At 40.7% G+C, this 10856-nt stretch overlaps 2 protein-coding genes across 7 annotated transcripts; one reads left to right on the top strand and one right to left on the bottom strand.

The window, feature by feature from the left end:
• Nucleotides 1–283: 283 nt before the first annotated feature.
• Nucleotides 284–2527, bottom strand: LOC129594335 (TM2 domain-containing protein CG10795-like). The gene is made up of 7 exons (XM_055490986.1): nucleotides 2061–2527; nucleotides 1841–1971; nucleotides 1616–1692; nucleotides 1469–1553; nucleotides 1264–1355; nucleotides 857–930; nucleotides 284–652 (listed from the first exon to the last, which is right to left on the bottom strand). Exons 2-7 carry the CDS (start codon nucleotides 1948–1950, stop codon nucleotides 542–544), a joined length of 549 nt encoding a protein of 182 aa, XP_055346961.1. The 5' UTR covers nucleotides 1951–1971; nucleotides 2061–2527; the 3' UTR covers nucleotides 284–541.
• A 744-nt stretch (nucleotides 2528–3271) lies between these two features.
• On the top strand, nucleotides 3272–10522 carry LOC129594324 (uncharacterized). Of its 6 annotated transcripts, none has more exons than XM_055490970.1 (14): nucleotides 3272–4168; nucleotides 4524–4592; nucleotides 4656–4967; nucleotides 5045–5198; nucleotides 5306–5429; nucleotides 5519–5812; nucleotides 6104–6272; nucleotides 7482–8185; nucleotides 8558–8611; nucleotides 8669–8980; nucleotides 9072–9224; nucleotides 9359–9469; nucleotides 9549–9842; nucleotides 10133–10522. In XM_055490970.1, the coding sequence occupies exons 8-14, from the start codon at nucleotides 7564–7566 to the stop codon at nucleotides 10327–10329; spliced, it is 1743 nt and encodes a 580-aa protein (XP_055346945.1). In that variant the 5' UTR covers nucleotides 3272–4168; nucleotides 4524–4592; nucleotides 4656–4967; nucleotides 5045–5198; nucleotides 5306–5429; nucleotides 5519–5812; nucleotides 6104–6272; nucleotides 7482–7563; the 3' UTR covers nucleotides 10330–10522. The 6 variants fall into 6 exon arrangements, with proteins under 6 accessions (XP_055346945.1, XP_055346947.1, XP_055346944.1 ...); XM_055490972.1 differs by having other exon boundaries at nucleotides 5306–5812; nucleotides 7482–7771; nucleotides 7871–8185; XM_055490969.1 differs by having other exon boundaries at nucleotides 4656–4933; nucleotides 5306–5812.
• Nucleotides 10523–10856: the final 334 nt, after the last annotated feature.

Genomic DNA, 10856 nt, shown 5'->3' with positions numbered 1-10856 from the left:
TTTCCAAAAGGTAAATTAAATGAAACTTTTGGTAGTAGTATACTAGCGCCAACGTTTGTGGCGAGAATTAATCTGCTGCTGTATTTCGCTGCCCCACAGTCACAGAGATAGAAAGTGTAGCCGTGGGACACGCAGTAAACGAAACGGCATTGCGCAATGGTCATATATCTATATAATCCCAGGGATGTGCTGGAAACTGCAAGTGGTACATATTTTAGCCGTAAAAGTTAAACAACTTTGCGAGTGTGCTGATTTCCGTTTGTTTTTAAATGAAGAAGAGCTATCCATGCGGCTAGGCTTAAAGAAATATTCTCGTCTCAAAAACAACTGCAAAACTCCAAAAGGAGCTTACCATACATATTGCTATACTGCTTATTAAAAATTACTGAAGCCAGATAAGTTTAATGCATTCCACTTCACAACTAACTTGTATGAACAGATCCAATGATAAAAACAAATAACAAGTAATCACATATCACAGATAAAAACTGAACCATTTGCATGTCAGATTTTTGAATGTCAGTCTGCTCCAAAACAGAAATCACAGGAAATTTGGGAGGATGTAAGTCTGGTTTGGCGTCATCGGGATTCGGTTGATGCCGGCTCCGTACATTGGTATAACATAATGTGAGCCATCTGCTGGCCCCAGTGCCTGTTCCAGTAAAACATTCTTACCGTCAGCCATAATATATTAAGATATATCCATATGGCTCAAATTCCGCCATAATCTGTTATTCTTCACCAGAATTCGCATGTACAATAAATAACTGCGACCACATCCGGTTCATTAATGATGTTTTGAAGTCAAGTGAAATGATTACATTTACAAACTTCAAACTTGTGAGCACGCACTTACCCCGCTGGCAATCAGTATTACATCAATCAACTGAAAGATGAAAAAACCTCCCAAAGTGCAGAGCTTCAAAATACCTGCAAGATCATATCAGAATGGCAGTTATTTTTTGGAATTGCTTACTCGAGAGCATAGCATCGAGTGATCGATGTTCAGCAAAAACGTAAATGAAAAACTCAATGAGAAACGAAAATAAAATAAGCATCTACCTATTCATCTGTTCGACCGTACGACCATAAAAGGTGCAGTGTATCAATACTTCTATGATTTCTATCTGAAATATGTATCTGACACGAATAAAATAAAATAGACAAACGAAATTGATGCTTACTGTATAAAAAAATTGCACACATTCTTTAAAGATAAAATTAAATATCAACCATTTACGTATAAGTTATAACCCTACTTACCCATTCCTGGATAACCAAGATAAAACCTGTCGACTCCAAACATTCCCAAGAACACCGACAGCAGCAATGACGTTTCAAAGGAGTAACCATTGCTATAGCATTCGAACAAAGTCAAGCCTTTAAATCTACAATGCCCTCTTAAATAAAAAACTATCAAATTTATGCTCAAAGCCGAATTACTGCCCGACCGTTTGAGAAAACTTACGTATATTTACAGGGAATATATTTATAAAATGTTCTATCCTCAAGCAGACCCTCGCACACGATTCCAGGTGGTACGCTACACCGTGCTATAAAAAAAGAAAACTAGCAATGCAATACAATAGCAAATTTTTTTGTGTTGAATATTTACTTCTGGCCATATTATTAGGCTGACATCCAGCTAGCTGTTGAGTTGAAGAGTTCACATTCATTTCACCACAGCGAAATCTAAAAATTCAGTTATTATAGTGTGAGTGAATGTGGCAAGTGGGAAGATCACGAGAAAAACTTCCGCTTACATCAGGAATGAAAACATCAAGAAACAAATGCATAGAGAGCCGCGTGCGGTACACATGTAACATACAACGAAACTTACTGTCCTGGCAAAAGGTTCACGCATGGTTTCATAGTCGCGGAAGAAACCATCTCACCAGCCAACAGGCAGTGCATAAGGGCTACGAATCCGAATTGTCCAGAAACGCGCATGATGTAGGTGGGGTGTCAATCCTGCGATAGAACAGTCATGAGACCATCTGCAACTGACTCTTGACTTCTCCATATTAGAGACAACACAACACTGTGACAACAGTTCTTACTTCCCACACTGCTCGATCAAAGTTTACAACTTCTGATACTGACTACGAATGTTGCCGTTCGGTGCCAGGCTTCAGTAGTGAATATTAGCGATATCCGTCAATATTAACTGATGCAATGGTCAATTTGTAAGCAGTAAGTCATAATAATAGTGCGATCATCCTCCATCGCCGTTAATCGTGATCCAATATCCACTTCGTTCCACAAGGACCACTACTGACTACTGCCACTGTCTGCCAGCATACTACTGGCACCTATCCAGCGTAATCCAGCTCCTCTTTTACAATTTCTAATCGATTATCAATAATTTATCACAAACCGTGTATCATATAATAACACACACCAGCAGAATGCACTAAGGTTTCTAGTACTAAAAAAACAGAAGTCTGAAAAACTTTTTACTGCTTAATTGCTTAAACAACAATTTGCCTACTGTACTGATGCAGTTTACGACTTTACGGGGAACGTACTGACACAGCTGACGGTTCCGCAATGTCTACCCGCTACGGAGTGCGGCTGTAGAGCAGTCAGGCACAGTATCGAAGAGAGGGCATATATCGAAGGCACACACTCATCAAGAAAACACTAGCGTGGCGACCCTCGTAAACGTCGGGACACTTCCGGAGGCGTGAGTGTTTTTTGCAAATTTTTAACTCTTTTTACAAATCTTAACTCTTTTTTTGCCAGTTTCAGCAAGGCAGCTATGTCCAATTGCCCATTGCCCTGCCTTCTTCCACATAACATGCATCTCCCTTGCATTAGCGTTTCTGTCTCCTCAGTCACAGAACTCAGAATTTCATTGCTGTCTGTCCAGTGTTAACATTAACAGAGCTACGTTGTTGTCTGTCTTGTGTTACAGAATTACAAGTTTACACTTTCTTAGGGCTACTCTCAAAGTCCAGCTAGATCTGGTTACGGTGCAGCAGCTCCACCTCATGAGGTGGTTTTGCGAACCGTATTTGTCGGCGTGGACACTTCATGTAGCTATCTCGTGCGGTGGAGCAGCTGCATCATACTTAGCTACGTTCAGAACTTGAGCCGGCCTTAACAGTTCCCAAGATAGGAAACGACCTGAATTCATGCCTAAAGGCAATATATATGTTAAGACTAGTCTTACATATATATATACGTACGTACGTAAACGTACGTATCTTGCCTTTAGACGTACGCACTATACAGCGCTACGCCTCCGGAAAATATTGAAACTTTACTACTTTAGTCTTTAATAACTCTTTATAGTTAAAGTCAAAAAGTTAAAACCAGAAATAACATTTATGGGTTTAATATAGAGTGCAGTTTTTTAGACTATACTCGTATGGTTTTTGATACTTTTCCAGTACTTTTGCAGAAGTTTTGCTGTATCCGACGCAAATACGTTTCTGAAAAATGAAGACTGCATGTTTTCTTAGCATCGTTAGGGTTAGCTCTCTTTGTTTGCCTAAGGACTAACAGTACGTGGTGGTCGCGATCCCACACTGAGCACTTCTGCACAGGAATGCAATGAAACGCCTTCCCTTCACGCTTCCTCGCTTTGTGAGCCACAGCTTTGGCACTAACGGCGCTCGGGAACCACCATGCACATTCGACGAACTGGCAAGTCTCATGGACCCAGATCCAGACAAGTCGACAGTGTGGAGGAAAGCTGTTGACAGGGAGAAGAAAGCACTGCTGTTCTATCAACTGGATCTCGGTGGTGAATTACCCAAATTCTCTAAATGCGTCTGCATCGAACCGGAAGCGTTCCGGTTGAACAACCATACGAAAATCCAATTGATTCCGTCAGTATTCCTGGATGACGATCTCGTTGCAGATACCAGTGTTCAGACTGCACTGACTGTTGCGCCAGTCATTAATTCTACTATGGACGTTGTCAGACTGCTGCAGTATGTCGAGCTGTATCCTGAGACGCCAGATGATGATCCGGATTGCGGTAACCTGGAAAACGCAACTCACGACAATGTCGTCGCTCCTTATATAAATCTGGCGAATGGAGCCAGGGTGGAAGAAGAGAAACATTCTGAAGTTGAAAATGGCTGCGATGACCGCCTATCAGTATCTAGCTTGTATGCTGACTCGGATGTTAGACCATCTGCTACGACCACAAAAAACGGTAATATCGTAAAAACCTTCGAGCGACTTAAGTCATTTGGTGTTTGCAGAATACTTAATATATTTTTAGGGACCGTCCATCTTAGGGACCGTCCATCTTGATGATGGCTGTTTCATTTTTTACTAATCGTAAATAGTAAATACTATATATAACCTAAAATTTTAAAAAGTAAAAATTGGCGCTGTAGACTACGGTGACTACTCTAGTCAGTACATTATTCTATACGTAGCTGTGATTTGCGTGTTTTTTCGTCTCTTGCAGCATATCTTTGTGCGTATCCTTTACTCCTCGCATATTAATGTTTCATAAGAATTTAATCATTTTTTTCCCTGCAATTTTGTGGTGTCGTTTGCAGCACCCCGCAGAATTGTGATAAAAGATGCGTCGAAACCCGCACCAAAGCGACTTCCCCTACCGGAACCAGGTGTGCCGCACTTGCCTGAAGATTGTGCGATATATATATTGCAATAGCAATAATATTTTTTAGAACTGAACGATGCTCAGATTGCCTACGCTAAACTGGTGAAACACAGTTTAACCCAGCCTGGTCAGCGTAAAGAAGAAATTTATCCCGGTGCCGGTCTTCATGCTCCCACGATGCTTCTCAAGCGCATTCGGGACAAATATCTGAAGCAGTGCACAAAGCAGAACAACGACCGTGTGAGGATCCTGAACAGCAAAGGTCCTGGCTCGATTTTTGCAGTAGAACTGATCGATTCTCTTGGAAAATTTACCGACAGAGTGCACTGGAATTACACATCACAGGTGTTTGATGAGGAATATCTGACAAAAATAGCTCGTGGGTGGAAAGCACGTTAGCCACATCCTGACAGCGCTTTTTACGAGCTTTAATGGTTTGGCGCGTTGTTGCTACAGGTTTTATCGACTTGAATCATCCCGAAATTCTGAACGGTAACAGACCGCTAGCATCCGTACAGGATATCCGAAAAGCCATACGGGCAAAATTACAACGATATCATCATTATCGGGAGAAGAGAGCGAAACGGCTACCGGTTAAAACACAAAAAAAGTACGAGAACATTTACAAGTTAATGAGCATTTTTTACTATACCTGTTGATCGGTTGGCATTCTGTGCATTTCTACGATTTAAACACAGCAAGGTTTATGTTCTCCAGAACGTCCCAAGTGGAAGCCCGATAACCCACCCGTTTCAGATTCTGCCCTTAGCGTTTCACTAATTTCTCCAGCAGAGAATATTTTGTGGAACCCCTTGCTCCCATTCAATCATCCAGGCGTGTAGTGTGTACCACAGTATTGTAGATACTCTGAATGCAAATATAACAACAGAAATACTCTAAATATTCTTATTAACTGTTGCCGCATTGTAGAGTTTCGGCCGTCGTACTTGTTTCCCAGGTTGGACTATGTTCCACTAATCCAAGATGGAAATGTTCCTCCAATATACGTTAAGAATACATGGCGGGATTATTTTATCAGTGCGCAGTCGCGTGTTGACTATCCAAAAATTAAACGTTGGATTCGTGCGATCATGTATCAGATTGTGGACCAACAAGCCATATTTCACATGTGCTATCTCTATAAAAAGGCAGAAGACGGAGAAGGACCGAACTATACTTTTTTTCATCACTTTGTCAGCACAGGATTCGTTAAAACTCTCGAAGGTAAGGTATTTTCTAATTCATAGTTGTTTTTTTTGTTATTGGTGAAAAAGCCCTGAAGCAGGTGATCAGATTTTGGCGTATTGGTAAACTGTGAGAGCGAATTTGCTTTTTATAACCAGAGAAACGCGTGCAGTAATTCCGAGCGTTTTCATGCTAAATTAACCGTGGACTTCGTGCATGAATACGAGACTATACGAGTATTGTATTTAATTTTTGGTAATGGTACAGTATACGGAAATTTGATTGTTTAGAAACTGGACCAAACTTATGCATTTCTCGTTTGCTTTGCAGAGTTCATAAACTACCATACCACCAGTCGCGAACTAATAAATAGGGATACTTTGACCGGCATCCTAAGCAAATGGTTTAAAGAAAATCGGCTTACGGTCTTGAAAAGGAATATTTTGAACGCTGATCCATTATCTGTCAACGTGCATAGCAAGATCGTTGTTGGATTAAGGTACAAGAAAATTGTTGGACTGAAATAGCTCGGCTATTCGATTTCTGTACTTCCCATGTGCCTACTTTCTGGCAGCCGCGTGTGCAAGCATTAGTATTCATAAATTGTGAATCCTAATTGGAGCTTATAAAAAGCTAGAGTAGAAATAGACTACATATTTTTTTAATTACCTAAGTTTAAAGTCGATAACTAGGAGTAGCCGAGCAGGGATGTATGCACAAAATAAGCAACTGGACATCGTTTTAATACGAAGAAACACTGAATGAAAAGTTCTCAGTGCGGTTGTTTTAAACTTCGAAACAAAAGATGCCACACCCAAAAGAATATTCAAAACTCAGAAGTGGGATTTGAGCAATATTAAATGTACAGATAAATGGTTTACAAAACGATGCACCACTTCATGAACGTACTGTGCAAATTGTTACGTACTGTGCAAATTCAACTTCAGTTTCTCAGGTTTGTGGCAGACTTTTGTCTTACAAAACTTTTGTAGCAGACTAGCAGCTTATGTGCGCGAATGCCAAACATTCAACTGCACCTATTTTCGTTACGCGAATATAGCGACAAAAACAATTGAAATGCACATTGCAAAATCAGATTGAATCAGTAATCACTAGTCGCTAGTGTTCGACATCTGTAATCGTGCGTTTCCTAATTATGCCACGGGTACTGTACAATATTTTAATTAGTGCTTTTAATCTGATCTGATTCCAACAACAACAGGGCGGTCTAACTGTGAGAAGTGGATAGTGGATACAAGCCGGTCTAGTACGACGTTGTTAGAAGTTTTGAAATTGTACTGTAATTTCGTCAACAACAACATACCACTACATACCAAGCTGGTAGTGGTAGTTGGCAAGTGGTACTAAGACTGCGCAAAACAGCTGACGGTGCCGCAGTGTCCACCTGCTGCGGAGTGCGATTGTGTGGCGTTGGTGGTTGGTACTTGGTACAATGCCTCTTCTCATCGTCAGTATACAAATTCTTGTTTTTATTTTTTTAAATCCGTTTACGGTTTATCTTTTCAAAATTTGTTGGTTTTCGTCAACTTTTCTGGTTTCGATATAGTGCAGTTTTGTAATGTGTACCGTCTTACCGTCCATGTTTATTTTCGAAGCTCTTCCACCTTTCCAGTACTAATTTTATCAGACGCAGAGGCTTGTTTGCTTGGCCAGTCTTTATGTACCTTACATTCCTTTTGCTTGGAAGGTGTTGATTTTTGGACCCCTACTCCTGCCCAGGGCTCCTGAATTCAAGTTCAGCAGTTTATCCACAAGACTACAAGAGTGCAATGAGGCGCCTGCAGTTCACACTTCCTTGCAGCCGCACACCCCTAGCCAGCTGCACTTCGGGGTCCAACAACGGTGCGGAACCACCCTGCACATTCGACGAACTGGCCAATCTCATGGACCCAGAGCCAAACACAACGGCAACAGTGTGGAGGAAAGCTGTCGACAGGGATCAGAAAGCATTGCTGTTCTATCAACTGGATCTCGGTGGTGAATTACCCAAATTCTCTAAATGCGTCTGCATCAAACCGGAAGCGTTCCGGTTGAGCAGGCATACGAAAATCCAATTGATTCCGTCAGTATTCCTAGATGATGATCTCGTTGCTGATAAAAGCGTTCGGACTGTGTTGCCTGTTGCACCTATCATCACTTCTATTATGGACGTGGTACGACTGCTGCAGTATGTCGAATTGTACCCTGCGACACCGGATGATGATCTGGACAGCGATAAACAAGTAAAAGTAACTCACGAAAAAAACGTCACTCCTCCTGTAAATCTGGTGGAAAAAGTCAGCGTGGAAAAGGAGACACATTTGGAAGATGAGGACAACCGCTGTGACGATCTTCTATCTGGCTTTGACGTTGACTCTGATGATGCAACACCGGCTGCGCCCGAAAAAAATGGTAACATCGTAAACTTTTGAGCAGTAAAAGCCATCTTCAGATCTGGTGTTTGAATCTGATTTTTAGTAAACTTGAGTGTTTGGTGATCGCAATCTGGTATCTGTTCTGTCCCCGTGATTATGTATTGCAAGATAAGACAGTAATTGTATGAATACCATAATGAAATGTAAAAAGTTGGTTATGATTAATTTTACTGCATAATTGTTGTTTGTAATTTTTGTCCCTTGTTAAGCAGCATGTATATCTTTGTGTATATTGTTATAGATGTCTTATAACTTAGTCTGAGTTTGAACCTTCGAAAATTTTTTATCAATACTTTTTTTAGCATTGCAAGAGTCTTTTTAGGCCAAACATTTATGGTATCGTTTGCAGCACTCCCAAATACACCGAAAACTGCATCCAAGCGTCTTCCCCTACCGGAACCAGGTGTGACTGCATTTATCTGAATTTTCTTGCCTGTACTGGAAGGTTGATGTCTTTCAGAGCTGAACGATGCCCAGATTGCGTATGCGAAACTGGTGAAGCACAGCTTAAGCCAGCCCGGAAGAGGCAAAGTGGAGATTTATCCTGATGCCGGTATTTATGCTCCCTCGAAGCTTCTTAAACGCATTCGGGACCGATATCTGAAGCAGTGCACAAAGCAGAACAACGACCGCGTGAGGATCCTAAACAGCAAAGGACCGGGATCGGTTTTTGCAGTGGAATTAATGGATTCTCTTGGAAAATTCACGGACAAAGTGCACTGGGATCATACGGCTCAGGTGTTCGATGAAGAATATCTGACAAAAGTAGCACGTGGGTGGAAAACAGGCTGAGCTAGTAACTACAGATCGTTACTGCGTTGTACCAGCGGGCATTTTGCTGATTCGGGGCGTTGTTGATGCAGGATTTATCGATTTAAACCATCCGGAAATTTTGAACGGCAGTAGACCTTCAGCGTCCGTGCAGGAAATCAGAAAAGCCATACGTGTAAAACTACGACATTACCATCAAAATCGTGAAAAGAGAGCAAATGGTTATAAGTATAAGCCAAAAAAAGGTACAGGAGCATGTGCAAGTTGATGGGTATTTTATATGGCTGCTTGCTTTTGGTATCAGATTCTTAACCTTTATAGTTTATACAATTTGTAGGCCAGTAATCAAAATCGGTTTGTAGGTCTTTTTTATTTTTAGAGCGGCGGAACCCCCGTACTCAGCCCGTTTCGGGTTCTGCTCTTAACGTTTCCTTGATTTCTCCAGCAGGAAATATTCCATGGAATCCTTTACTTCCATTTAATCACCCAGGTAGGAACTGCGTAGTGCGGTACCTTTACTTGTTGTCGATAGTACGGCGGAATTTTGACAAGCTATATCCGTATTTCAGATTTTTGGCCGTCGTACCTGTTTCCCAGGCAGGACTACGTCCCGTTAATCCAGGGAGGAAATGTTCCACCTGTATACATTAAGAACAGCTGGCGGGATTATTTTATCAGTGCGCAGTCGCGTAATGAATACCCAAAAATGAGCAGGTGGATCCGTGCCCTCATGTATCAGATTATGGATCAGCAAGCCATATTTCACATGTACTACCTCGAAAAAAAGCAAGAAGACGAAGGAAAACCGAAATATGTTTATTTTCACCAGTTTGTCAGCACAGGGTTCATTAAGACAATTGAAGGTAGGTGAATAAATATCTGTTTCACCTGAGAGTCGATATTTTTGTTATCAATAACTCCGGAGCGATTAATCAAACTTTGGAATATCGTTGAACTGTCAGAATTCGCTTTGTTGTTTGTAATAAGTGGAATAACTCCAAGCGTCTGCTGTTTGGGATTGTCCAGTGAGGGCTTTTGTGGATGATTATTTGATTTTTCTTATTATGGAGGATATTATTTGTTGATATTATTATGGAAGTTTGATCTTCAAGAAAACTGGAACAATCATATGCATTTCTTTTTTGTTCTGCAGAGTTCATAAACAACCACACCTCCAGTCGTGATCCGATAAACAGGGATGCCTTGACCGCTATTCTGAGGAATTGGTTCAGAGAAAATCAACGTACAGTCGTGAAAAAGAAAATTTTGAATGATGATCCTTCATCGGTCAACATTAACAGCAAAATCGTAGTGGGTTTACGATACAAGAAAATTGTTGGATTGAAATAGATTGGGTTTCCCTCTGTACCGTACGTTTGTTCACTTTCCTGATTTGTATTCCTTTGCAACTTTCGTTGCATATGACAATAAATTATGCTTTTTTCCTGATTGCAGTGTTGCTCCGTAATGGTAATAGATCGGCCAGTTGCATGTGCAGAATAGTAATGAAAACCCTCGTTCATACTGCTTAGTGTTTGTAAACTTTTGGAATCCATAATTTACTTACTCAATTTTTATACGGATGGATAGATTTTTATACGAATAAACCTAATAAGTCCGAGTACAGCATTTTGTATCAAGTATTTGCACTGAAAGAAACACTGTAGAAAACACTAGGTAGAAATAGAGCAGACAACTGGACAGGATGTTACTTAAAGCTATAAAACGGCTACAAAAAAATCTTATGCGATTGTTTGATTTTTTTTGTTTGTCAGATGTCCACTGGCCCGCATCCAAAAACTGTATCTCGTATTCCAAAGTACCACAACAAGATTAAATACTAGTAGTTTACAGATTTTTTGATAATAATGCATTTC

This window comes from Paramacrobiotus metropolitanus, unplaced genomic scaffold (assembly GCF_019649055.1).
Source record: "Paramacrobiotus metropolitanus isolate TYO unplaced genomic scaffold, Prichtersi_v1.0 Parri_scaffold0000067, whole genome shotgun sequence".
Lineage (NCBI taxonomy): Eukaryota > Metazoa > Tardigrada > Eutardigrada > Parachela > Macrobiotidae > Paramacrobiotus > Paramacrobiotus metropolitanus.
This window is presented reverse-complemented; position numbering and strand designations above follow the sequence as displayed.